This window comes from Meleagris gallopavo, chromosome 17, assembly GCF_905368555.1.
Source record: "Meleagris gallopavo chromosome 17, MGAL_WU_HG_1.1, whole genome shotgun sequence".
In the NCBI taxonomy this organism is placed as follows: Eukaryota; Metazoa; Chordata; class Aves; order Galliformes; family Phasianidae; genus Meleagris; species Meleagris gallopavo.
This window is the reverse complement of record NC_139420.1, coordinates 4,786,265-4,814,235: the sequence shown is the minus strand read 5'-3', so window position 1 is coordinate 4,814,235 and position 27,971 is coordinate 4,786,265. Positions and strand designations below refer to the sequence as shown.

At 47.3% G+C, this 27,971-nt stretch overlaps 2 protein-coding genes across 18 annotated transcripts in view; one reads left to right on the top strand and one right to left on the bottom strand.

The window, feature by feature from the left end:
* Positions 1-769: 769 nt before the first annotated feature.
* Positions 770-16,534, top strand: RFLNA (refilin A). The gene is made up of 3 exons (XM_010720068.3): positions 770-1,452; positions 10,016-10,125; positions 11,670-16,534. Exons 1-3 carry the CDS (start codon positions 1,264-1,266, stop codon positions 12,001-12,003), a joined length of 633 nt encoding a protein of 210 aa, XP_010718370.1. The 5' UTR covers positions 770-1,263; the 3' UTR covers positions 12,004-16,534.
* Positions 16,535-24,838: 8,304 nt separating this feature from the next.
* The window catches only part of NCOR2 (nuclear receptor corepressor 2), a 164,737-nt gene continuing 161,604 nt past the window's right edge, over positions 24,839-27,971 (bottom strand). For 14 of the 17 annotated variants that reach the window (XM_085238686.1, XM_085238685.1, XM_085238694.1 and 11 more), the window contains 2 exons: positions 27,083-27,262; positions 24,839-27,000 (listed from right to left, as the gene is read on the bottom strand). In XM_085238686.1, the coding sequence (XP_085094812.1) occupies positions 26,825-27,000; positions 27,083-27,262 (356 nt within the window). In that variant the 3' untranslated portion in view covers positions 24,839-26,824. The remainder of the gene's footprint in view (positions 27,001-27,082; positions 27,263-27,971) is intronic. The other 3 variants (XM_085238690.1, XM_085238695.1, XM_085238698.1) reach the window with 1 other exon arrangement.

Genomic DNA, 27,971 nt, shown 5'->3' with positions numbered 1-27,971 from the left:
TCCCAGGGAAACCTACATGCTGCAAATAATGCTCCACGAGGCTGAGAACTATGAGTGGGCCCGCCTGAAATTTCTCACAGTCTGGACTCTACGTAGAGAGAAAACGTGATGAGAAAAATGTAACCAGGACTGTGGACAAGGTACCGTTAACATCAGCCAGTCATTGTGCAACAGACATCCATCTTGGCTTCTGTGAACTCGAACTGTTTAACCACTGCTACTTCTCCAAACTCTGAGGGTTTACATGGCCACCCCATCCACCTCAGTGCTGGCACCCTGCTCCTCCCAGGTAACAGTGTGCTGGGCTTTGGGACGCCCTTCTGTCACACTTGCAGTGGCCCAAGCACATGGTGATGGTGAGGCTACTGCCTCTGTGGTTGTGAACCTGCAGCTGTGGAGACAGTTGAAGAGTTTTGGCTGTGCAATACCCAAAGGGCTGCCATGAGGGCATGGCCACCAGAGAGGCGGCTATGGCAGCTGCGTATATCCTGACACAGCCACTCAGTGCTTGGCCAAAGCTGCCCCAAAATGAAGAGGAATGATGGCTGTTGGGAAGAGCTCCTCCCTCGTGCCCACGGGCCTTCACGCTGAGGGAAAAAACTGCCGGGGTGGGTGATGGGAGGGGGCGAAATTAGTGAAGTAAAAACCTGACAGGAGGGAGGTAACCATCTGACAGAAGTGAAGGAAAACCCAGGCGTGAGGGATAACTCAGGGTGAGGGAGACCGGCGCGGTCGAATCACAGCTCCGCGACGGCGGGCGGGCGCCTGGGAACCCTCGCGTCTCCCCGGGGGGCGAGGACGGCAGGGCGCCGGCAGAGACGCTCTCGGCTTCGGAAGAGCCTGAAAACGTACAGCCGGGCAGAGCCGGGGGCCGGGGAAAGGGGAGGGCGCTCCCCGGCTCCCTCCCACCCTCTCCGGATAAATGTGCCGCCGGGAGGCGGCGGGCGGACGGCAGCGGCGCGTGGAGCAGCGCGTGGAGCGGCGCGGGGCTCGCGCTCCCGCTCCCCGCCCAGCGCTCTCTGCCGGCGGGGCCGCCGGGTTTTCTCCGCTTCCCGTCCCTTCTGACGGGCGCGGGGCCGGCTGAGGGGCGGGCAGCCCAGCGCGGCCGATGCCGGCTCTCCCCGCCTCGCTCGGCTCGGCGCGGGCTGCGGCAGGCCGGCGGCGGCCATCGGGAATCGGAGCCCCCCCGGGCGCCCTTCCCCTCCCGTCCCTCCGCGGCCGGAGGGTTTTCTCCCGCTGCGGCCGCCTCGCTGCCCCCCAGACATGGTAGGGCACCTCCAGCTGCAAGGGATGGACGAGAGCCTGAAGGAGAAGAGCCGGGAAGGCTTGCTGGACAGCCCGGACTCGGGGCTGCCCCCCAGCCCCAGCCCCCCTTTCTACTCCCTCTCGCCCGGGGGCGGCGCGGACCCCCCGGCCCCGGGGCAGCGGCGAGAGGCCAAGGACGGCAGAGGGGTAAGAGCAGAAGCGATGGTGGGAGAGGGGGGAGAGGGATTTAAAGGACGGTGGAACTTCACCCCAGGGGCCTTTCGGGTTTCTTTGACGTATCAAAGACGTTTGGAAGTGTATTGCACACAGCTAATTGGCTTCCATGCAGAATAAAAGCTGTCAGCAACACTGAGATTGCCGTGGAGAAAGTTCATCTACCTGTGCAATGGTGACTGTTCACACTTCCTCCCAGCAGAGACGCTTTGCTATGACTTACCCTGCTCTCATTTTCTTTCTCAAGTTGTAAGGCTATTTTTGCGTATTAATCACAACTGCCTTCTGCTGTCAGGTATGCCACATCCATCCCCAAGAACAACATCTCAGCACAGTACGGTGGGGAGGGTGTGAGATGTTAAAGAGGGAAATCAAATCCAAATCCCACTAACAACCTCTCACCACTACACAGTCTTACCTGCAGGTCTGACGGGACTGTGTGCTCAGTTACCCACATTGCTCTGGTTTGGTGGGATCAGGCTGTTGCTACATGTCTGTAAAATAAAATGTGGGAGGAAAATGAATGAACGCTTGCTGGGTCAGAGAACAGCTGGAGTGGAGGTGTCTGCAGAGGTCAGCAATGGGGTGTGATGGCCTCCATTCCAGCCATCATGACAGCCAGCCACCACTGCTCTCAAGAAAGTCCTTAGGTATTGGAGATGAAAGAGGGTAAGAAAAACTATTCTAGCTCTTGGTCTGATAGAACTGAGAGTTTTAGTGCTCCTACAGGAGGGAAAAAGTTATTCCAGTGATCTAGATAAAGCAAAATTACATTGTCAAATTACTTTTCTTTCTTTGAACACAAATGAACATTTTAAACATTTCTGAGGAACAGCTTAGATTTCTTTTTCTGATTTTTATATCCTACTTTAACAGCATGGGCAGCCCTGTGCTCCTGCTGTTGTCAGATGGGTGCCATGGACTGCAGATATTTCTGGGCATTTAGTAGGTACAGAAGACTAAAAGATACTGATACAAAAACTAATTAGACTGCCTTAATTGGAGTGGTGCAGGACTGTACTCTCTAACTCTGCTTGTTTGGTATATGGAACTGGCAGGAATTTTCACTTGACTGCACAGAGTTTCACACATTGTAGTTGTTTCTAACATTCTACTTGCAGCTGTTAAGAAAATGGGAGAAATACGGGGAGCATTTCAGTGTCTAGTTAGCTTTAATCTTACCATTTAACAACGACTTTCAGATCCATAAGCAATTACACAATCCATGAATGTGTTTTAACTCCACTACTCTGCTGTTCATCAGAGCATGCAGAGTTGGCAAATCAATAATTGCAGCTATTTGCACACCAATGCATGGTTTCTTTTAATCACTTATTATATTAGTGTTCGTTTTGCTTACAGATGCGACAGAACCAGGAATGCAGTCTGCATTCTTTGTGGTATAATACTATAAAACCATATATAAGCTCAGTTACTAATGGCCAACGTTCTAGTTTGTACAGTTACAATAAATTGCTGTCAGGTGAAGAAAACAACATTCCAGATCTGTGGGAAGGATTTCATACTGCTCCTTGCTGCAGACCTATCAAAACCACCAGGCTGAACCCAGTCGCGTTCTTTTGCAGTCGGCTGTTTTGCTCTAACTTCACAAATATGTTGAAGGATTTTTCTGAGAGCTCTTCTCATGCAGACTAAAGGAGATTGCATGCTCTTATCGAAGACTTCCTTGTGTGTAAAATCCATGCTCTCCCTGCTTTGTGTCATTAACTGTGACTCTGAAAAAGTAAACTCCTTTCTCTTTAATAAGTGCGACTGTGTTTCAAAGACAATGCACCGTTTATTCCCATTTAACCAGCCAATTTGGCTACAGCTTTGGGATCCAAGAAAATATGAAAGGCAATTGGGGCCAGAGTCATAAATACCACAAGTTCAACACCATTTAGGGACCTTTTTCTTTTTTTTTCTTCTCCTTGCATTTTACTTGCAGTGCAGGAGAAATTAGCTTTTACTTATTCAAATAAAACTCACATAGGGAATTTGTTAATTGCTTTCTGCTGAAATGCAAATATCCTAAAGAAAATAGAAGGTGACTTTTACCTAGTTCTGCCCTTTAAATCTGAAACATGATTAAATTTCTTCTTAAGACTGAATTCCCTAGGCTTTGCTTGTAATGCTGGGCCAAAAGGAACATACATACAATGAAATAAATCTCTAATAATGCACACAAAGAAGCAATTGCTGGAAGGGCAGGGAATGAAATCACATCAAGGTAGCCAGATCTGCTTAGAGTTTTCCCTGTTGTTGTTGCCCGTGTGTATAGTTTTAGGCCAGAAGGAGTGAATGTGAGCTCTTGCTAATGCTGCACTGAAATAAGTGCTTAATATCCAATAGTATCGCTCCTCAAGGATATGAGGGGAGATCAGGACCACATTCTTCTGCAGAACCATCCATCATGACTTCTTGAAGCAGCATACTTCTTGTCCTCTCCCAGTGCTGTTGCCTCTGCAACAAGTTCAGTTTTATTTGAAAAACTAAACACTTATGAATTCAACTTGCCTCACTGAGCACTGACTTCAGTGGGACTATCCCAGTGGATGGGCTGTCAGATGAATGCCCCCACATAGGGAATTCCTATTTATATTATTGACAGCAGTGCAGTATTGGGATCCGGTCCTATGGGAGGAGATTCTAGCTTCATCTTTAGCACTATGGAGGAGTGTTCTTTGCCCTTTAGGTAGACTTGATGGGTATAGTTCCATCAATGGAATCCAGGTTAGCTTGCGTGCCTTCTTCCTGAACTGCCACATATTGAAGAACTCTTGGGGCCAAAGAGCCTGCATTTTGTTCTACACTGAAAGAGCTTCAGGAAAGGGGGCTGTCTTCTGGGAACTGGGTGGAGAATGTAGCCATCAAAACATTTCCATGCAATACGTGACTTGCAGACCTGCCGGCACCTCCAGTGAAAGCACGTGTGAGAAACACCCCAACCTGGGCCAGCTCACAGCCTGCAAGCAAAGCAGGTGACATCTTTCTAAGTCTACACAGGTTCCAGCAACCAAAGAAAGCTCCAGGCTTGTATGGAGAGCAAGGCACCCATCTGGCACAGCAACATGGCTTGCCTCGGAGCTTGGCATTGACTGCTGGAATCATGGCTCACTTCTGAACTACTCCCACGGGGTAGGATCCTGCAGAAATTCCCCTTGCAGATGTTGGCAGTGGTTTCAGTTCTTGCCCGCCGGTCACCATGTCTGCAGCCTGGAAGAATGTAACCACAGCTGGCTTTTTTCTGCACCTTGGGCCATCTGGTTCTGAATGTGCTCCCACTTCCCCTCCTTGGTTCAACTCCAGCAGCAAAGAAGAAGGAAGAGGGGAATGGCAGTGGGCTTCACCTAATCTGAAGGCTGTGACAGACGTTCCTTCTAGGCAGGTCAAGGTCTGGTTCCTCTAAGACCCACCAGATCCCGGCTCCAGTCTGTTCTGACAGAGCTGCTGCTGTGGAGTGGTTAATGGCTCAGTCCTCCCAGATGGAGGAAGGAGTGTCAACAGGGTGCAGCATGCATTGCTAGCACCAAGCAGAAGGCTTTCTCCAGGGACTGGTGTGCAAATATGTGTAAATGCACTGAAACTGCACTGTTGGCACAGTGCCTTCTGCTGCAAAGTGACTCTGAATGCTGTGGAAATTAGATGGGACTCGGCAAATATTTTAGCAGGCATCAGTCTTTTATCAGTGGAATCAGCAGAGAAAAGGTTGTGTAGCACACACAAGTTAGTGTGCTCGCTTCTATGACAGTCACGGGGATGGGCAGGCATGTGGTCTTGATTCAGGCAGTTTGTGATTAAAGCAAGCAGGGAAAAAGTCATAGGAGTCTCATCATCTATCCTAAAAAAATGTGGCTATATCTAGGGTGGTGTCTTCTAGCTGTTTAGTTTCTGTTGCATTTGTATGTAACACTTGGCAGTAAGCAAAGCAGTACGTTTCCCACTTGAAATAGAAGAGGAAACAGGCAGGAAGGATTAATTCTTATAAGTAATAAAGTCCTGCTTTAGACCTGAGGTTTGCATTTACTGTTATCACTTCCAAATAAAATCTCATCTGGCTCTAGTATAAATTACTTGTAATATGCAATACATGCAGATACTGGGAAAATAAATGGTCTGTTAAACAAATACTGCTTATCAGCTAGAGCGGAGAATGTAGAAGTGTGTCAAATAATTCAGCTAGATCTTTCATTACAGCTGTAAATAATAGCTGAGTAAAGTGACATTTTCATGGACCTGACATGTTGCCATAGTGGGAAAACGTGGTGAGAGATTTGCTTATGCCCTAGCTAAGTTAGGAGCTGGGAATTTGGAAAGCTGTATCCTGTTTATAGCCTTGGTGTTTGGAAAACTGTTTCCCCTTACCGTCCCTAGGGAGCTAATGCCAAATCCTAGTGCCTTCCACATAATGACCGTAGCTAAAGAAGTCAGTCTGTTCTGATCTGTCTTGCTTTCTGGGGAAAAGTTTTTTGGAGAGTTTATATTTTTCAAGTCACATTAATTTCCTTCCTTCCTCGTTGCTTTGCTGCTTGAAGTCTGGAAGCTACAGGAATGGTCAGGGCCAATTTCATGGCGCTTTATTTACCATAACTCTGCTTATATTCCTTTAAAACACCCAAGTGAAAAGCACCTTAAACAGAACCCACTAACTCAAATTAATTATTAGGTATAAAATAAGATTATTCTGCTCACTGTATTCTTTTTGCTGTTTAGGGACTCTGAGGTCTAAATGCCCCCAGAATCCAGGCACTGATATGTCATTTCTGGCAGGTATGAAGCAGTGACATGGAACTGAAGGACATGCATCAGTTCTAAAGCAAGAAGTCCCCCACAATACTTACGTTAGCATAAAAGAAGCACACTTGATCAGTGTCAGCACATCAGCAGATTGAATTCCCTTCAGTAAATTATTTTTGGGGGTGTATTTACTTATGTACTGCTTGAATAAAGAACGAAGCTGCCCAGGCCTTTACATGCCTGAAAGGCATCAGAGGTAAGGCAGAGGGAAAAATGCAGCCAAACGAGAAATCACTTCAGCATTTTAATACTACTTTAACTCTTTGCTGTTTAAGACAGATTAATTAGGTCCTATCTGTAGTTCCAACTAAGTAACACTAGGGTTTCTTTGGATAGACAGACCTTAACTTGTGGATCACTTTGGGCAGCCTACTCAAAAGACATGGGTTTTTCCTCTCCATCATCAACAAACTGCTCAATTCAGCCCATCTGTGGTGCGGGGCTGGAAAGAAACTCACCTTATTTCTGAAGTGTCTTGAGATTGCTGAGTGATTGATAGAAATGAACCAAAGGTCATCATTTTCTCTAGGGAGGTCAGAAGTTCCAGTGTTTCTGTTCTTTCAGTAATTCCTGTGCAAAGGAGAAATAATTGAGTACTTTTTTTTTTTTTTTTTTTGAACAAGCAGAACATTCTTGCTTTGTTTCTACCTTACAATAGATTGGAAGGAGAGGGTGTCAAACTGTTGCCAAAAAGCCAGCTTTTGGCATGTGTCAAACATATAACATTTCAGCCCCAAAGACAAATCTTTTGGAAAGCTTGGGTGCCCTGTTACTTGCTTTCAAATTCCGTGTGAGATTCAGGAGCAGGTATTTCAGAACATCATCAGAGGCTGAAAAAGAAGTCACCTGAAGCTCCTTTCAGTTGCTCACTGTTCAGTGACCCTTCCACTGTGTGCAAGCAATGCAGTTGCTTGGTGAGCAGACTGCAGGCTCTTACAGATGATCTCTATTGTTAGAACATACTTTTTAAATTATTTAAGTCTTCCATGTACAGAATTCTGGGTGTCTTTCAAGGTTCCCCACCTGCAGCACTGCTTGTGGTAGATAAGTGAGAATTTGTAATGGTCTCTGGTGGGTGGTAGAAATCTCCGGTCTGCAGTTGTCCCAGATTTCTGAACTAATGAAGCCTCATCTGCACATCTGAAATTAATGCTAGTTGGATGAAGTGCATTATTCCCTTAGCCTTCCCTCTCTAGGTCTAGGTGAGCTAACCTGAAGTGCAAATAGTCTCATCACGTCTCCATTCAGAGCTGTCTTGGAGAGAAGTTAATCCAATTGTCACCAAACTCAGTGGCAACTTTTGGACTCTGGTTTCAGTCATGCATGACCCATCTCCTCCATGCAGATGGGTATTGTTTCTGCAGCATGTTCTTGTTTCCTGTTCCCTGCTGCGGGTCTTGGGATTTCAACAGACAGCGTTGGCCTCTGTGCCCTCTGACTGAGCAGCCTGGGGGCCATATGCCCCGGGAATATTCCCACTAAACCACAGGAAAGACATTGCCTCCTGCATCCTTGTCTCCAGGGACACTCAGTGCATGCTTAGTGTCAGCATATGTTAGCAAGAGGTGTGAAGGTTTGTTTCCCTGGGAGCAGAGGAATGGCTTTATTTCCTTAGTGCAGCACTTTGCAGAACTCTTTAATACCAGGATTTCTCTTGTGCTAATCTAGCAAAAAAGCTCCTTTTTTTTTTCCCTACACCCATTCAGTCGTTGTCCTTTTTTGACAGTGGAATAGAAGCAGTTGTAACGAAGGGTTAGCTATTTAATGCTGCAGTTTAACACCGTAGTAGAGTGCAGGGATGTTTCAGTATGGAAAGAGTAAATAGCTTTGTGGCTTTGGGATACAGAATTGAAGAGCTTGGAGAAAATTCAGATGAAGCAATGACATTTTTTGCTTTAGCTTCAGGCAGAAAACCCAAGCCACCAGAGAAAACCAGACCTCAGACAGTGTGAGCTGATGCTATTGAACAGGCTCAGGGGAGTTCTGCCAGTTGACACCAGCTGAGGGATGAGCTGGGGAACACTGTGGGGATCTGCATGGGGTACAGGACAGGGCACAAGTTGGAGTACCTTGCCCAGCACTGGAAGCAGGGACTGGGCCACAGCTTCAGTGTTGCTCCTGTACCTGCCATCCAGAAGGTGCTGGAGAGGGCAGAGGGAAGAGCAAGTCAGTTTCTCTGTATCCTCAGCTACTTTCAGTGGTACCATGAGTCCTGAGATCATTTGACTGACCAAGAGACTGATGAAAAATGACTGATTCCAGCACACGTGGCTTATACATGGTGAAAAGTGGAAAAACTGTGAGCTTTTAAGTCATCTAGAAACCTTTCAGCCCTGGCCAGTGGCTGACAGCCATGTCCTTTAAAGAGACCCTGTGTCCCTGTGTGTCATAAAGTGCTGTTGCCAGAGAAGTGGTAGGGACCAAAACCCACAGTGACATTTTTCCTGGATTAGGCTTAGTTAGCTTCTGGACTGGGTCTAGACACAGGATTTCTATATGTGAGAACTGACATCTGAGTGGGTGCTCCACTATTGAGAAGTAGAATTATTCATTTTTGTACTGGGCAGGGGAGCCTAGCCCAGGACTATGACAGTTTGTTAGATGAAATTAGTTTTAACAATCCATGATTTGAAGAAGCTCTATTTATTACAAAGTCCTAGTTTGAAGCTCATTTCCTGCATCACAGAGGCCACAGGATGGCTCAGTATCTCACCCCATGCACATTTGTGTGTGGTTAACTAGAACATCCCTCAGAGCAAGCCAGCTGCTCTCTGCATGGAGACTTCAGCAGCTGCTAACCTACCAGGGGGTTGTTCTAAGGGTTACATTATTTGCAGCACACATGTGTTTATGTGTATGTATAAGAATATGTATACACACACTACTCAAGTAATGCCACATCCTTTAAGTTGGCAGATGTGGGCCTATCTCTGTGTTACATCAGAGCCCTCCTTCGTGCTTTGAGTCTTTGTAAGAGCTTGCAGCTATAGAAGCTGTTTGATTGGTTTTGTTGGTAATTTAAAACTGACCACTGGTTAAAGAAAAGTTCTAAAGAATTGCAATTCTTATGAGAAACAAGAAAGGAAGAAGGAAAGGAAGGGTTAACATTCAAAGACCAGATACTACAGCATAGAGTGCCAGAGATCCGGGCAGTCCCATACCTGGGGTGGTGAGCTGGGCAGAGCCAGGTGGGGACTTGGGGAGTGGTGGGACCTGGAGGGCAGCCTGCTGCATCACATCAGTCCGGAGAGATGGAAGGAAGCTGTAAATAGAGGCAGCATGGGTGGCATGTCAGAATCAAGGTAACTTAAATGCAAGGCCTGTACAAGACTTGTCAGTGCAGGGCTCGCCTATGCCAACCATCTTCAGATTGTGTTTTTTTTCCAACTCGAGAGTGGTCCTCCCCTTTGAGCTTTTGTGTGGAGTGGAGTGCCTTCCTACAAACCTAGAAAAAGGGATTATGAGGGGAAACTCAATGATGCTGAGCATAAGCAAGGTGAGCTTAGCTTGTGTGCAGTGAAATTGGTTCTGATGCTGTTGCAGACACCTGTTCTCATTGTTAAAGAGCTGTCAGCTGCATTATCTTCCATGGGACTCTGAAAAGACCAAGTTCAGCAAGGCTGTAAGAATTGCTGTCTCTGTGAATGCTGCTGATGTCTGTTCAGCTCCCAGCATGTTATGAACTGTGCCAGCCGCATCTCTTGTGTCCCATCACTCACAGCATTGTTCCTCCCTGCAGATGCCTTACCTGCTCCTGAACCCGTCCATGTCGGAGATAAGACCTCGAATGTACCCCGTGTTTTTTGGAGAAAGCATTGAGGTCAACCCTGAGCCTGTGCAGGAAATTAGGTACAGATGGTATCGGGTTGGGTGAGTGGGGATGTCTGTCCTTTTCTTGGTGCTTTTTCTTCTCCAAAAATTTAAATGTGATTACAAATGGGAGTCATGGTTATTTGGATAGGAAAGGAGAAAGACAGGTAGGAGGGTAATGCCTGAATTAAAAAGACAGCAGAGGTGGAGGAGGAAGTTGTAAGAGAAGACTTTCCTTCCAAGGCCAGCTCATTTCCAAGGCAATGAGAGAAATTTATGACCTTCTTTAGGCTGTGCCCAGCTGACTTGTATCCTTAGCTACACCATTATAATTGGTACCTGTTTTTGTTAGCCCTTGCAGCAGAGAAACCAACACTAGATGAGTTCACAGATACAAAACGATCTCCTCCTCGTGACAAGGTGGTCCTTCCAGCCAGTGATTGAGGAATTCTTGCCTCCTGTGGAACTGGAGGCAATGGCCTGTGGACAAACATTGTTCTGCTCTTCTTTTGCTGGTGTGGAATGTGCTTTGCAAACAGCATGGAGCACAGTTACACACAGCTTAGGGCAGGGATGGTGGGAGGATTAAACCCAATTCCCACCCCCCCTCAACCTATGCAAACGTCTCTCTGGAAATGTACCCCAGTAAATCTCTGCTTGCTGAGGAACTGCTGGCGGGCATGTTTTTATGGTGATTACATCGGAGTCTTGTTTTATGTGCGCTGAATGACTTGCTTACACCCTAGCTGTGCAAAATACATTACAGCAGCTCAGATTACATACAGTGCACAATCAGTCAACCCCCCTCTGGGTAGAGGTAATGACAAGCACACACCCAGCTCACCCAGCTTTTTATATATATATATATATATATATTTTTTTTTTTTACATGGAGCTGCACATTCCTTGACTGCTGAATGCCAGAGGAGCATTTCGGGGGTGGGGAAAACAACTGAAACTCCTACAGCTCATAGTAGCCAAGGATTCTAGGGAAAGCACTCTGCATGGCCTGGTTTCCATCCATCCCTTCTGGAGATGCAGCACAGTGACATCCCGTGTTTCGTGGGTTCTTCATTTAAGAGCTGTTAACATGACCACTTCCTTTGTGCCCAGCCATAGTCCATAGCATCCCTTTGCTTTACCAGCTTGGCCCTTGCTTGTATTTTTCTGTAGGCCCCAATGAGCAGCTTCACTCATCTCCCAGCATAAAGCTGATTTTGGTTACCTTTGTGCTCTGATGGCTCAGTATAAATTAAAAAGAGGAAGACAGAGGAAGAAGCAGGTTGCTGGGAGCCAGTGCAACAAGGTCCTTTCTGTCCTGACACAAACAGGCTGGCTAAATTGACTGCAGAAATGCTGAGGTGGCTTCACAAGATGGGATTCCGCCAAGATGCACCCAGCAGGAAGGAGTCCTCTTGGCCCTCTGCTTTGGATTGTAGGTTGACATCTGTTCTAATGTCTGTGCGCTAAGAGAGCACAGATGTTCCTAGCTCCAAAGAGTTGAGAAGAGTTCTGTTTATCTTCTTTCCTTTGGCTGTACAGCCTTTCCTAGGCTGTTTCTGATACCTTGTTGTCCTCTCTAGGTGTAATTCTGAGGTGAAGTACGACTCTGAGAAGCATTACAGGGATGACATCATCTACGGCCCCATCCCCACCGTCACCACCTACAGTGAGACAGTCATTGCTGCGCCCAATTGCACCTGGCGGAACTACAAGTCCCAGCTGATCTTTGAGCCCCGCCAGAAGCCACTGAGGTTTCAGAGCACGACCATCATTTTTCCTAAGCGTGCCAAGAACATTTACCGGACCACCCTCAACTACAGCTTGGGCTGTGCCAAGCGTTGGTTTTCTTCCAGCGTGCAGCTGGAACTCTGCGAGGAAACCAGCCCATGCGTCATCTACAGTGAGACCCTCTGATCCGCCCTGCTGCGGGCAACCTTGTGACCTCAAGGAGGCTGTGGCCTTTACTGAGCCTCTGGCTGGGCCCTCATTGATGACTTCTGAATATTAATGGCTGGAGGAAATGTCATCTTGGGTGAGGCTGAACTGGCTGGGAGGAGGCTTGCAGGGCATGGGATGGTTTTGATCAGTGAAAGGCTGGCTTAAATTTTTTGACGTTCCTGACATTCGTGATCTGGATTTTATTTTATTCTTTTTTTTTTTTTCAAGCATATCTACTTTTGACTTATGTTTTAGATGAAATCAAGATGACAGAGAACCCCATTACCCATAGCAGAGTGCTGTTTTGTGAGCTCTGTACATCTTGTCTAGCACACACAGGTGAGACTAGCTGTAGCTTTCAGAAATATTTTGGTCTCTGCAAAGAGAAGACCACCTGCAAAGTGGTGAAGACCAGCCTGCCCAGCACACACCAAGCCAAGTCTCCTGGAGTTCAAATGCAGATGATGTTAATTGTGTCAATACTTCACGACTGCATCCAACAACTCACCTGGGAGATAGCTGCAATATTATACCATCAGGCCTAACTTGCTTGAGGGAGTGGGGACTGTTGCTGAGAAAACGGAGTAAAGCAGGTGCACAGTGCTCTTGCCAGCAGCTAGATGCTTATGTACTATGACAGGGGATGCCACAAGCAGGTGGTTGGAGAAAGGCCTGCCCTGACCCACAGCCAGCTCTTCTGAGAGCCCAGCCTAAGCAAGAGAGTGCAGAGGAGACTGAGAAGAGGGAAAAGCTGTGCTATTTTCTAAAAGTGTCCAAAGAGTTTAGGAGCCCAGCACCCTTTTTATGAAAGAACTGGTAGCTGAAGTGTGCCATGCTGTTTGTTGTATCTGATATCCAGTTTGCAGGGATCTTTACGTGCTTAACAACCCTTTTGAGTTTCAGGGTACCGCAGAGAGGAATGTAGCACAGCAAGATGTTACCTGGCTTTAAAGAAGCTGGTACAGGGTTAACTGCAGAGCAAGGTTGCTCATCCTCTCAGGAGTTTCCATATCTGTCACAGACAGCTTGGCTGATTATGGAGGAGCATCCAGACTGTCTTAAGTATAGCCTGAAGTATTGAAGAGCCATAATCCATGCAGGATTTTCTTAATCAGCCAGGTTACAGCAGTGCACAGGTACTTTATGGCTAGCTGAGCTGTCTCTGCAACAAGACCAAGAAGCATAGAGAAAACAGTAGTCACTTCAACCATCCTAAGGTAAACCATTCCCACTGATGAATCACATCTCCCAGTATTTTTTTATTTCAGTAGCTTGCTGAAAAACAGCAAGAGCCTACGAGTAACCTTTGAAAATGATACAGAATTGTCTCCAGAAATCTTACCAAGAATTTTTGCATGCTGCTCAGAAGATATCAGACTTAGAAAATAACTATATAGTTCTGGAAATTAATTTCCAGCTTTCTTAACTTTCTAAACTTTCCCTGTTGTTTCTGACTTGATGCAAGTCTGATCAAGTTATTTCAGAACACAGCCAAGCAGCCAAGTCAGAAAACCTATTAACAATGTCAACAAGACATAGCTGATTGCCCAGAATTGTTGACGCACAAACCCACAGTGATTTATATAAAAAAAAAAAAACACCACCACGCAGTCTGGCAAACTTTAAGAAGAATTAAATAGTAACCTGCAAAGATACTTTTTCCATCAGTTTCAAAAGGCAATTGGTAGGTGTGACCAGGACTGTGACCTTTATGAAACAGAGTTTTCTTGTTTAAAATGAAGCTGAATTTATCTACCAAAGGTGAATAAAAGATTTTTATACACAAACTTAAATCCTGACAACATCATTAGTACTGAAAGATGTAAGCTGTGGCAGTGGTGAACTCTGACTCTATCATCTGGGAGTTGGGCCTTGGTAGAGAGTGATGTCTCACTGGATTTCCAAGACCAGCTTCTTGGTTCACGGATAGAGGCCTGCCCAGCTGTGTGGGCCTTCCCAAGCAGATGAGTCCATCACAGACTCCCTGTTTTTCCAGGAATCCTGCCATGTATTTATTTTGCATGACAGACCTGGCTTCAACTTTTCAGCAAGTTCTCTCCGTCATGTGCATGACAGAACCAGTGTACCAGGTTAATCTCATGAGCTTTTTTATCATGGCTAACTGCAGGCTTCTGAGTGCTTTGTCTGCTGTTCTGCTTTCTCAACATTGGCTACAACTGAAAAACAACTCAAAAAACAAGTGCAAATAGACGTAAACCACAGCTTGGTCTCGGATCACATGGGGACGGGGGTCACTAAGGCAAAGTCTCACAGGTGCAGGGTTCCTACCCTCCCTGACCAGACTGTTTTGAATCTTTATGCTTTGTTTTCTCTGCAAATAGACTAGAAGTGACCTAACGTACTCCTGCTCCTTTGAGCATAGGCAGCTTTTTTCATCTTGCCACGTCAGGAAAAAAAGCCAGCAGGCAGCTTGGCTTCCTAGGCTGCCAACACACAGAGCTGTATAACCACGGACAGACTGTGGTGGGCTACCAACCTGGGCCACATCCAAAACTGTGATATTGCCAAGTAAGTGCCTGAGAGCCGTAGAAACTTCTGAAAAATACCTTCTTAGATGGTGACTCCATTGGCTGCTTTTCTTGTCAGTAAAAGCTGGCATTAGAAGGAGACTTTGTTCTTTCTGTGCAAAACCGCAGCAGGTCAGTCCTCACCCTGGCATAGGCATGGATCCCACCTCCCTGCCCACTCTCCGTCCCTCTTGCTGCCAGCCCCACGGCTGGGTGAGGCAGTGGGAAGAGTCCAAAGTCACCTTGCTTGCAATTTGAAAAGTGCTGATGTTGTTGTTGTTGTTTTGCTCCAAGAGCAAAATTTGAATTTTGTGTGCATGTTGCCAATTAAGAATTGCTCCCAGGAGCCAAGAAGTGCCTTATTTGTAGTATGTTTTGTGCATCTAAAAGGAACAATTAGTTTCACTAGAAAGATGTTTTTCTTTTAAATGGAACATTATTTATCTCAATCAACTGATCTTTGTTCATCAATTTTCTCAGAGGTACAAATGATAAACCCAGACCATAGAAAATGCTGCTTAGAAAGGGGAGTTCCCTTGAGCAGCTGAGACTGTGACTATGTGATTTCTCCCAAGGATCCCAATGTGCTGGTTGCCCACAGTCCTGCACACCTGTTGGGTTAAGTCAGACTGCCTGTAGGAATTACTTTCCATCAGTAGTTTTGGGACCAGGAGCTTTCACAAAAGGCTTCTGGTTTTATGTTGCCTTTTTTTGTAAGTTGTTTGTTGTTTTTCTGGGGAGGAGGGTGCACAAAGGTAAGGGGGTTGCCTTCACCCCTTTTTTCCTGTGATTGCTTTACCCCTAAAACGCAACAGAGAATGCATGTGTCTGGTGTGCCTGCGTTGCTGTGATTGTATACGGGGCCAAAGAGGGGAACCCTAGCTTGTTAATGCCTTTTCAGAATTTACAAAATACTTTGCACAAAACACAGAAGAAAACTTTGACCAAAAGCATTTACTGCTTCTTTCTTTTTTTTTTGTTTAATCCTAAGCCAGCTCTACTTTTCTCAATGTGAAATAGAGACAGATTTGCACCCTAGGTGCAGACTTTTTGGGAATGATGAAACGAGGTCTGAGTGTTGATAGCAGTGTTTGAGTGAGCTGCTGGTCAGAGAAGCGAGTGCTATTTACTATTTATGTTGAGTGAGTCATACAAAAAAAAAAATGGGAACGATTAAAGAGCTGATGAAGAAAGACTTTGCAGAGCAAACTGAGGACTGAAGGCAACGTGAGTCTGATATAGAGGTGAACGGTTCAGTGTGCGAGCACTGTGAGCTAGGATATTTAGCCATTGAGGTTTTAACATGCTTTTTTTTCCCTGCCTTCTTTAGAGACGAAAAAAAAAAGTCAAATCCCTTCTCTACCACAGTCATTCAGTTGCACTGAAGTCTGTGGATCTCAGCATTCCCCAGGCTCATAGGGGCCTCTGCATACTGTGCACACAGGGCTACACCTCTGTGAAGACAGGGGAACACTGCATAGGAAATAATGGATCTTGGTGTGGGAGACTCATATTTCTACTGGCAGATAAACCTCTCTGAGAATCACCCTTTTTCTCACAAATCGCTCAGTTTTGAACATCTCCCCTGCAGCTCACCAATAACCATTGTATTTGATGTCTTGGGAGGCACGTGTCCCTTTTCAGATACTGTGATGGCCATCAAAATGAGCAAAGTATCCTGCCATGTGAATCGTGACCTGGAGAGGAGGCTGAAAGATGTTTGAAGGTTAGAGAAGGGAGAAGAGAACATATTACTGGTGGAAATGCATAAGGATGTGTCATATTTTTATTTTTGTAATTCTGATTCTTGCAGTGCTTGTAAAGTACTTTACTGTTGTATATGTGGTGATGCAGTAGTTTTCAATATCCTTTTATTTTTGTATATTCCCCCTTCCATAATAATCCCTTCCTGTTCAACTCATAGAAAGTAATTTAAGACAACAAAATTTATATATCGTAATAAAATGCCCAAACTGTCAGGCTTGCGTCTGAGTTTTTTCCCTTTACTTATCCATTGCCTTTGTGCCTCACGTTCCTTTCCCATCCAGAGGGAATGTTCTGGTGTCTTCCCCCATTGCCAGTGGGATTTGGCCCAGCTGTCAACTCTTAGGGCAGTGCCCTGATTAGTAAAGTCTGTTGTCAGGCGGGCTCAATGAAATTTAAATGACTCAAGCAGAGGGCACTGAACTCCTGCTTTGTGCAGAGGCACTTTTGCCATTCTGGATTTGAGTGATTTTACCATATCCTCACTCTAAATTTCTTCCTCCCTACTCAATCTTTTTTTCTACCCAGCTTTGAAACACTGCTGTTCAGACTAGATAATTCCTCCCCCTACTTTTCCATGCCTTAAAGGGCAGACAGAACCAACATAATGCTGATTTAACGTCCAGGTATCCACATCCTAGCAGGCTGTCAGGACCCCTGCTACTTCCTGGCTTTCCAAATCATGGAGGCAGATGGGTTGCATCAGAGCTAAAACCCTGCCTAGCCATGAAGTACATTCATTTTAAAGCCATTGCTGTAAATGCCTCAGGCTCACCAGCCAGCTATTAGTAGAGCTCTCAGCTGTATTCCAAGACCTAAGATGTCTGCAGGGAGAATCTGACACTAATCCTTATGGAAAAAGCATACTGGATTTATAGGGATGAAGTCAATAGGCTTGGATGAAAACAGCTGTTAAACACTAAGGAATGGAAAGGAGAAGGAAAGCCATGTTATGCAAGAGGCTTGCTTCAGGTGCACGGGAAATGCTCTTGTCCTCATCCTAAGTTTTTTGATACAAATTATGGCTCAACCACTCCTAGGTGAAGGATGGGAGACACGTGCTCAAGCTCCTTAGGAATGTCAACAACATGGAGAAGGCAGGGGATGTATGGCCTGGGTGAGTCTGATGGTTGAAACCCAAGTGCTAGATGAAGGACATGTGCATCCACTCCTGTTATTTAAATGAAACCGTAAAACGTGAATGCTGTCCAATGAAGATTCCTGAGGTGGCAGCTAAATCTCAGAAGCAAAAGCAGCATTAGATGCAGGATATGTGTTTTGGCAAGCACACTCAGATGAGCTAACTCCTAAGCTAGCGGCTTTTACTGTGCCATTTGGATGCTGTAAATTTAAGCAGATGAAGCTTGGTATTAGTTTTGCTCCTGGGATATTTCAGAGTGCAATTGCACACATCTCTGAGGGATTACAAGCTGCTGAAGTTATAATGGATGGACTTTGAATTTGGACTAGACACCTTTACGAACAGAAGGAAAGGTTTAGGATGGTTTTACAGACAGCATGAATGCTGCATGTGAAATGCCAAAAGCCTCACCTAAAGAAGTTACTGATAATGGGCAAATACAAATTAAATAAGAGCAGTAAAACCCCCATGTTGGGAATCCCAATTCTGCTCAGCTGAGAAGAGCAAAACAGATGCCTGTATCAAATTCAACTACGTACCACAGCTACGTACAGTCAGCAAACAATTGAGTGATTTGCCAGAAAGCCAAACCTTACCTGATCCTGGAGTAGTAAAAGCTCCTCCCCACTGCCAATCCACCAGCTCCCCATGCTGTGAGTGCGACCATTTCAGCTCCTTATGCTCAGCAGATGGCAATGTCACAGCCTGGCCCTGAGATACTCCAGCCACAGCTCTGTGACCTCCTCGTGTCCTGTGATGCAGACCTGCAGGGCCACAGTCTGGGGGAAGCTCTCAGCTCCTCTGGCTGATAAGTGCAGGCACTCAGCTGTGCTCCTGATCCTAACTGCCCTGCACATTACACAGGAGAGAAGCAAGGAGCCGCCCCAGCTCTGCACAGCCCCTGCCAAGCACCGCATCTCCTTCCCTTGCCAGTGCCCTCAGCCACAGGGGGAAATCAGTGCAGGAATAGTTTGTTCTCAAGGAGGTTTCCTTGAATTACTTTTTGGGGCATAAGAAAGGAGTTTTATGAACTCTATTTTCTGCTTCTAATAATGATGCTGGATCCAAACAGTTCCACCCTCAGACAGATGGAGAGTTCACATCCACAAGGATGAACACTCTCGTCCTGCCAAGCTTTTGGTGCTCACTGCATCCTTCCTACTCCGCAAACAGGCGGACAGCATATTTCTGGTGTAAAAATATTCTCCTCTCAGTTAACCACCTCCAGATTCCCTTCCCGAGCCCGTTCTCAGCCCAGTGATCAGACATTTCTATATACAAAAACATTCAAATAGTCTCCCAGGGGCTCCTCTCTCACATCAGACCCTAAGCTCAGTGGCTATTTGCAGCTCCTTGAAACATGAAGGAGACCGAGTGCAATGCAACACAGCACAAGCATGCATGCACACACACGTGAGTGCAAGCTGCATTCCCTTTGATGGAGGATTGTAGAAACATTACCCTCCCCTGGGGCGCTCCAGCAAAATGACCTGATTATTCATAAACCACCTAGAATCATCAATCCTTCATTTATCATTTTCAACATAAATAAGGGCAAGAGGAGCACATCAGCAATAAACCAGTTCTAGATGTAGTGTTGAAATCTGTCACTTCCTTCCAATACTCCCTTCTTACTGATAATAAACAGCGATCCAACCAATTCTTCAACCGAGGCCACGAGTGTGGGGTTACCAAGGACAAATGCCACCAGCCTGCTTCGTACTGTGCAAGCCCATTTGGTGCTTGTGTGGGAGGCCAGCTAGGAAAAGCCAGCACATTTCAGAAAACACATTTGTCTTACTGACAAATGCCTCAGGAAACAAAAGCCTTTGTATTCTTCCCCTTCCACTCACTTCTGACAGGGATTTTTTTTTAGCACCTGCACTTCCAGGCCATTGGCTATGGCTGCTCAATGAGCACTGCTCAGCTGTCTGCTGCAGGGCATTACAGGGACATCCCAGTGTCCAGCCACACTGTGCTCTGGAGCTACTGACCTGCAACTTGTGGGGCTGCACAAGGTGGGGATTAGCTTCAGGTCCAGCTTCCAGTGGGGGCATTATGATTTTTGAGGTCCCTTCCAACACAAATCATTCTGATTATGGGATGGCAGCAGTATCTTAGAGCACCCTTCACTACATGGATTTATCAGTATAGACAGAACTAGAGGCTATAGCAGCAGGGCAGCACTCCAGGCTCGAGGCCCTTAGTTTAGCACAGAACTGCTCTGCCCTTGAACTTTACAGCCCTGGCCCCTTGCAAGTCCCCCGGCCCTTATAAGCATCTGGCAGCACCAGCCCTCGGCACAAGCCCCAGCCATGGCTGGAGCACACTATTAACAAACCATGCGTTTCAGCAGCCTCCAGGCTTGGCACTGCATCCTGTGTGAGACCAGCTGAGCCCACTCCACCAGTGCTGTACTACAATGCCATTTGCAGAGGGTACCAGATGGCCCTGGGGAGCGGGTGGCTGGCAAAAGCCACAGTTGCTGTTGGAAGATCTTTGGTCACCGAAAGGAATGGGGCTGTTCACATCAACCCCAGGAGGGCTGCGCCTCCTGTGCTGGCCCTATCTCACAATGGCACTCCAAAAGTGGGGGTGCAGGAGAAACCCCACTTCCTTCAAGCCTGTTTCCAACAAGGCTCTCCCAGCCAACATTAACACGTTGCTTTACTTCCCAGCATGGCCTGGGGCAAAAAGGAACATCTGGACCTAATAAAAAGACTGTTCACCTCCACAAAGGAGCAACCTCTGCTGCTTGGTTTCTCCTTCCCCAGTGAGTGCAGGAGGCAGCTCCAGTCTGACAGGCAGCAGGATGCTCTGACAGCCTGTAGGGACTGAATGTATCCTGGTAAGTTAAAAATGGGCTAAGTGCAGGGAAGTTGGATGTGTTTCTCATCTAAGGAGCCAGCACCGCTTGAAATGGCTGTGCCTTGTTATCTGGGTACAGAGACAAGGCATGAGGGTTTGTTGAACAGAATGGAGCTCTTTTTCTGTTCCAAAACCACAAAAGCTGAAGATGGCCGTCACCCAAGGCCCAGGATTAACAACCCACAGGGAAAAGACCTGATTGGGTCCAGCTGGTGCCCAGCTCCAGGCACTGGCCAGCCTCCTTGCTCTGACCTCTGGCAGACGCTCTGCCTTCTGTGCAGCTCAGGACAAAGCAGCAGCAAACACTGGCTAGATGTTGGGCAGAGCTGGGCCAAGTCTCATGCATCTATCCTCTGCTTCCACAGAGCAGCACATGACAGCTGGAAATAAGTTACCATTAGCACAGCTGCAGCGAGTGCAGTCAATGCTTCCTATTCCCCAGCATCTCCTTAGTAAATACCACAGGAGGGTTTGCTCTGAACTGAGCATGTGTACAGTCCTCAGAGAGATGGCAAATGACTAATAAATACAAGAAGCTGGGAAGGGTCAGCAGAAATCTCTGGCCAAAGATCAATCTTCACTGATAGCTTCTACTTTCTCTAAGTGAAAATGCCCTGCCAAGCTTAGCATAGTGCTGACATAAAAGCAGGGCATTCTCCAGATGGAGCTCACCCCCCATTCCAGCACCCTGCAACTCCACAGGTTGTCCTTGGCTGTAAGTGCACACCGCAGCATTCCTGACAAAGGGGAAGCACCACATGGGAGTGACACCAACCCCTCAATCGGAACTCAACATCAATTCATCATCATCAAGTCATCAGGAGAAACTCACAACACTGCTGTGAGTTTCACAGCCATGTCCAGGGCAAAGCCACCAGGGACTATCTTTCCATCTTCTCTCCCCCCTCCACAATCCCTATCTGCCACCAAAGCAAAATCCAAGTCTGGATTTCTGACTTTTTTATTGCTGGTTTTCAAAGCCTTTCATCCCATTTCATTTTCCTCTCTGTATGGGAGAGCTTTTTAAGTAGGTCTAAAGTTTTCCATCATTAAATCATAAGCTTTTGGCCTTGGAGATTTCTCACCTTCTGTTTTGTCAATATCAGTGTGAGTTATCAATGAAAGCAACGGTTGTCAGACCTCATCACTGCCAAAATCCTGATGCAAGAAGCTGAGCAGCGCCACTTCAATTTGTGCTGTTTATTGACTTACTCCAATCGCCTTCAGAGTAGCAAAGCTTTCCCCAGCCTCAATAAAACACCATTACTGGTCTCAGGGATCCAAAGCCCAAGAAGACAGCAGATCTCTGCCATAGATATTGCTTAGTTGGCTGAAAGCACATGCATGGGGCTGGAGGAAATGGCTCAGGGTATAGCCTAGGATTTTGGATGCCGAGTGCCCTTCCCCACCACAGGACCAGGAGCCTTCAGTACACTACACAGCCCCAAGCACACATACAAAACAATGAGGACTATGCACAGCCTCATAGCACCCTCCACAGCCTGGAGAAGCCTAACAGTCCCTTTGGACTGCAATAGCAGCAAAATAGCAAAGGTCCTAGGCTACAGCAAATGACAACTTGCTCAAATGTAAGAGCCATGGGCATAGAAACAAAGGGAAGAATCTACTTACCTTAAGAATTCCTCAAGTATGCAAGGATCTCCAACAAGATACTTTTTCCTCCACTGCCAACCCTTAAATGAGGTCTGGTAAGGCTGGATCCTGGCTCCACCCCTCCTGGACAATCAGGCATATTGCCTGCACCTGAGCTCCCCTGGGTTGGCCCTGCACTCCCACCAGGTGCTCCATCACTGCTTCAGGCCGTGACTCAGCATTTTCACTCCAGAGTTTAAGCACCCAAAATGTTATGCCTTATGTCTGTAAGCAGGGGTGTTTGCTGCTCCTTTCAGGAGGAAAATTGGATTATAATTATTTTTTATAAAACAATTTGTGAGCCCCAGAAAAGGCAGCTGAAGGCCTCAGGTGCACAACCAAGTAATATTTCTCCAATGAGATAAATTCCATATAATCACACATGGACATACCACTCTGCCCTGCCATCACAGCCCATTCGCTATGAAATAAAACCTCCTCCAGGCCCCTTTGCAGTACAGCCCAGGGGCTCTTTGCTCCTTGAGCCATTTCTGAGATATAAATGCAAACCTGTGTGCTTCAAACAGCTCCCACCAGCCCAAAATGTCGAACTACTCATGCCAAAAAACAAACCCATAGGCATAGATATGGAAGGGGGGGCTGATGGCTGCACCCCAGTTGAAGTCAGCCAAAATCCAGGGGGGGCATTGATATTAGGGGTAAAGCAATACAGACCAGCAAGCAACTACCAGTGCTTCTGTTGTAGTTGTTAATTAGGTAGCAGCTAATTAGCTTCCCCAATAATTCCCCACAGGGCTTGTGAGGATTTATCCATCACCAGAACATCTATTTTCTTTCATTTCATATAAATTTTTTTCCAATCACAGTGGGACAATATTTTCCTTGGCTGCTATTCAAAGACCATCAAAGCCAAGGTGTCCATTTTGTGGCATTTATTTAAGTGCTCCCAGAGCCGTCCACAGGACCCTGGACCCCTCTCTACTCCCAAACAAAGCTCCAGGGGGCTATTTTGGGCTGGTTTTCCATTTCCCCTGCAAAAAAACTAACAAAAACACTCTGGGGCATACAAGGAGCGGGGAAGAAGCCTCTGTTTCTGGGGAGCTGCAGACAGTAGCTTATTAAAATAAAATGAAAGTAGAGCGAGAGGAGAACCCCTTCTTAGAACTGAGCAAGATATTTCAGACTGACTGATAGGGAGAGAGAGGCACATGTGTCCCAATGGGGCAGATGGGACTGCTACCAGGCCTTGGTTGGGGCTGGGGATGCTGTGCAGTCACCAATATTTTTTTCCCCTTTTCAGCCCATTTGTCTGTCGGCACCTCCAGCTGCACCCCATCACTGCAGGCCCCCCCTCCCCCCCCACTGCCACCCACACTGTGCCACCAACTTGCTCTCCCTGACTTTACGCATGCAAAAGAAGCAGAAGAGCTGTATTTTGCTGGCAAATAAGCTTTTTTTTTTTTTTTTTTTTGGTTTGTTTGTTTGCTTTTTTATTATTTCAACAGTCAGGCAGTGTTCAGCCACTGCTGCCCACACCGCTTGCTGGTGGGCGTGCTGAGCAAAGTAACAGTGAACAAGCCCTTCACCTTCAGCAGCAGAACATCTCCCCTTCAGAGCAAGCTGGGTAAATATTTACACCTCATGGTTTCTATGTACAGCCCTGTCTATCATACAGCTCACTTCAAAACAGCTATGCACAGTTTGGTCGCACAAAAAATAGATATCCTCCCCCTCCCCCCGGTACAGTTCAAATGATAAATTGCCCAATAATTTGTTTGTACAAATTATAAAGTGGGTTAATGTTACCTTTAAACTTGAGTTGTTTGGGATTTTTTTGAGGGTTTAACATGCCTTCCTCCTCCTCGACTGCTGGATGGGGATGCACGGTGGTTGGCAGCATGAGGACTTATCAGCAAGGATCTGCCATGGGATTTGGGGGTATATGGGGTGCTGGGGGCTGCAGCCACAGTAGGTGGGTGATTTGGGGGAAAAGAGGGTAACAGCAGAGCCTGTGACCAGCAGGGAAGGAAAGGCAGCTATGCTCACACCCTGGAGGAGCAGCAGCTCTCTGCTTCCCAAAAACACAGCCTCACGGCCCATCCCTCTGCATGGCCGTGCACCTCCTTCCCAGCATGTGGTAAACTCATTGATTTTACCCAAGTTAATTAATTTCCATCTGGAGGGTGCTTTCTGCTCCACCAAAAGCAGCTCAGAACTGCTGCTGCCCTGTTTGTCCCGCTGTGCTGCCGGATAGGGCCTGTGGAGGGACAGCAGGGACAGAACAGGACAGAGAGCAACCAGAGAGCAGCAGGCAGGGAGGAGAGCTTCCCCGGGAGAAGCCAACCCCACATACATGCCAAAGGCAGCTCCTCCTGCCCGCTGCCTGGAGCTGGGGACACTCCCAGCCCAGTGAACCAACAGCCCCAAAATGGCGGACGTCACCTCACCAAAACCTCACAGCCTCACTGACAGCGCCTTTGCTTTGGGCACACAAAGGGATAACAAGAAGAAAACAACCAGGCTGCGAGGCCTCCTCAGGGGAGGTGGGGTGATGTGACACAGCTCAGGCAGTGTGCCTCAGGCCCAGGCGGGCACGGGATGTCCCACAGAGCCAAGCCCTGATGGCAGCAGGGCCGGCTACAGCCAGAGCTTGGGGGAAAAGGCAGGAGGAGATGTGACAGGATGCCCTGGCAACGCCATGACAGCAACCCAAAGGCTGCCCGCTGCCGCCCTCACAAACACTGAGGTGAAGAGTGCCTCAGCCCCAGGCTGCGACCCTCAGTGCCAACACCGGCGTGGCCAGCAGTGCCCAGGGCTGCCCACCATCCAGCAGCTCCACGAAACCTGCAGCGACCTGCGCCTCTCTCGGCCTCTCTTCAAGACACCAAAGCAGCACTACTGTGCCAAGTGGTAACTTTATTCTTTGTTGTGTTTTTTTTTTTTTTTTCTTTTTCCCTCTGAAAAGGTTAAAGAGGCGGTTTTGAAGATGGGTTGAATCTGAACTTTTCCCAGAAAAATCTGTGACACTTTAATAGCGTTACGCCCAGACATCAGCTCTGTCAGCTCTACGTCTCAGAGCTGGGGAGATACCAGCAGCAATAACCTGGGAATGGAAACACTTCCACATCATTGTGCATTGTCTTGTTTTTCCTTAAAAAAAAAAAAAAAAAAAAAAAAAAGCACAACAGAAAAGACACAAACATCGATGAATATTAAAAACCTGTACATTGTAAAAAACAAAAAACAAACAAACAAACGAAAAAAAAAACAAACAAAAAACCCATACCCCAAACAAACAACAAACACCATCATTCTCTTGCTTTGAAATCAGAATCATTGCAGGGGGAAAAGAAAGAACCATGGAGAGGTGACCGGGCGATGCTCACTGCCTGGCAGGTCAGAGCTGCTGTGGCTGCGGGAAGTCTGTGCCGTGCTCTTGTTTCCTCTAGCGTATAGAATGCAAAGCATTTAATACTTTTTTTTTTTTTTTTGCCATTTTTTTTTCCCCCAGAGCGAGAAAGCAGAAGTGAATGAAAAAAAGTCTAATATTTTTGTTCTTTAACCATGTAACTGCAGATATGATCCAACATCATGGAATGAAAAAAATAATGTAAAGTAGAGCATTCATGTGTATCACAAAAATACAATAAAAACTTTTTTTTTCCTTTTCTTTTTTTTTTTTTTTTTTCTTAAATTCTCCTGTGAGCTCCCTGTCCCGCTGGCTCCCTGCCACGCTGTCCCACACCCGGCAGCTCCGGAGGGCTCTGGAGAACCAATGCCTGCAACCAGCAAAGGCTTTCTGCTGAGTCAGCAGCGGTGTACGTCATGGGGGCCCTGCAACCATGGCAAGATTATTTTTTAAACTAAGTTTATACATTCTCCTGACTTACAGATGACTTTGATGGATTACTGTTACCATCTCTTTTTTTTTGTTTTGTTTTTTTTCTTTTTTAACATTTCCATACAATGGACAAACACATCAAAGCCTGCGTGTAAGAACAGAACCTCTTTTACAGCATGTAATACTGTGTTTTGTTTAAGTCCTTCCTTGCGTAAAATATCAACATAATTCACCGAAGGTATCAAAAATATACCCTGTAGACCAATACAATTTACAATTGCCTTTTCTCACCATTCAGAAAACAATGCACTTAAAGCAACCGAGCCCGTCTGTGGGCAGCACGGGGAATCTCCTTCCACACCGATGGAGCCCAGGCCCTCTGCCACCAAAGGGACAAGCAATATTCTCAGCAATGGCTCTTCACGCCCTCCCTGCTCCCCCAGCTGCGTGCAAAGCGCATCGAGCAGACGCGTCCTGCGCGGCGGGGATGGCAGCTCCCACCCTCCAATCTGCCAAGGAAAACCAAATCGGGTTCAGTCCTATGAAGCATTTTAAATCTTTTTTGTTGTTGTTAAACCGTTTCAAGGTTTTGTGTTTCCGTGGCACGGCCCCACGGAGCCCGGCGCCATGGAGCAGAGCGTCTGTGTGCGCGCAGCCCTGGGACATGGTGTGCAGGGTCACTGCCCAGCAATGCTGGCAAGGACAAAGATGGGATCCTTGGGTTTTGTCTCATTAAGGCTTCTTTTTTCTTTCTTAGACTGAAGAGGATGCAGACGTTTCCAGATGTTGAGAACAACAAGAACAACAACAAAAAAAAAAACAGGAAAAAAAACAAAAAAAAACAAAAAAAAAAGAAAAATAATCCCCACAATCCCCACCAAACTGGCCGGTTGGGAGAGGAAGGAAAAGAAAGAAAAATTAAAAAACAAAAGAAAGCTCTGCTCCTGCATCTTTGCTCATGAGAGCCAGCGGGGCCGGGCCCCGGGCACCTCGCTCCCCGCGCCTTCGGTTTGGTCGCCATCTCCCTGCCCCTGGCTCGCCTCATTCACTGTCCGAAAGGGTCTCATACTGGGAGCAGAGCAGGGGCTTGGGCTCCTCGTCCCAGGCGTGGTGCTGCCCTCCAGGCGTTCCTTGTGGCAGCGGCACAGCCGGGGCTGCCGTCACCACCCCGCTGGGGAGCCGCATGGTGAGCGGGTTGTAAGGGAACGGCGTCGAGCCTGTGTGGAGCAGAGAGCAGAGGGTCAGTGCTGTGGGACCAGTGGGATCCCTCAGGGACATGTCCCCCTCCCCATGCTATACCCGCGGATGATGGCCGGTCCTCCCAGACACGGTTGGTGAGGGGCGTCCTCCGGTTGCAGTCCCCCTCTGAGTGCACCGAGGAGACGGATGGCGGCCGCTCGCCAGAGGACAGGCCGGGCGCTGGTGACTTGGCCTTGCGGCTGTTGGGTCTGGCGGCGATCTTTGGCTTCCCCCCTCCTGCTGCAAAGAGAAGTGCCTGCTCATCAGCCGGCCCTGCTAAGATGTAGCCGTGATGGATTTTGGGGGGAAATTGGGCACAGAGTGTGTGCACCCCTCTGCGCTTCCCCAGCCCCGCGTGCTGTTTGAAGCCTGCAAGGTGCTGGTGGCAGGAGGCAAGCTTGCCCTGCACGGGGCAATGGGAGCTCCAGGGACCCCATAGCTACACGGGGCTGTAGTCCCTCATTTCTGTGGTTTTTAATCCATCCTTACAGCACAATCTCTGGCCATGTTTCAGCCAGATTTTAAAGGTTTAAGAGACAGAACATTCTGCGCTGGGAATGTTAGCCCAGCTAAGCAGGACAGAGCTCCCAGAAGGGGACAGATGGGCTCCTGTCCCATCCCACCTGCCCTGGGCAGACCTCAGCGGGCACAGGGAAGCATGGGTGGCAGAAGCTGCTGGGCTCATGCAGCAGCCAGAGAGCATGCCTGCAGCAAGCTGTGGAGCGCTGGCTGCCAGCTGGGCAGGGCACAGCATCGCATGCCCCCACACATTGCTGGGCTGGAGACTGCCCCAGCACCCATCAAGCTGTCTGTGTGTGGGGCACAAATGCACACCTCAAACCAACTGGGACTCTCTTCCCAAGCTGAGGGTGTGCAGAACAGACACTGAGCAAACCCTCCAAGGCACTAAAACTCAGTGTGCCCCAGTCCTGTTCTCAGATGGCATCCC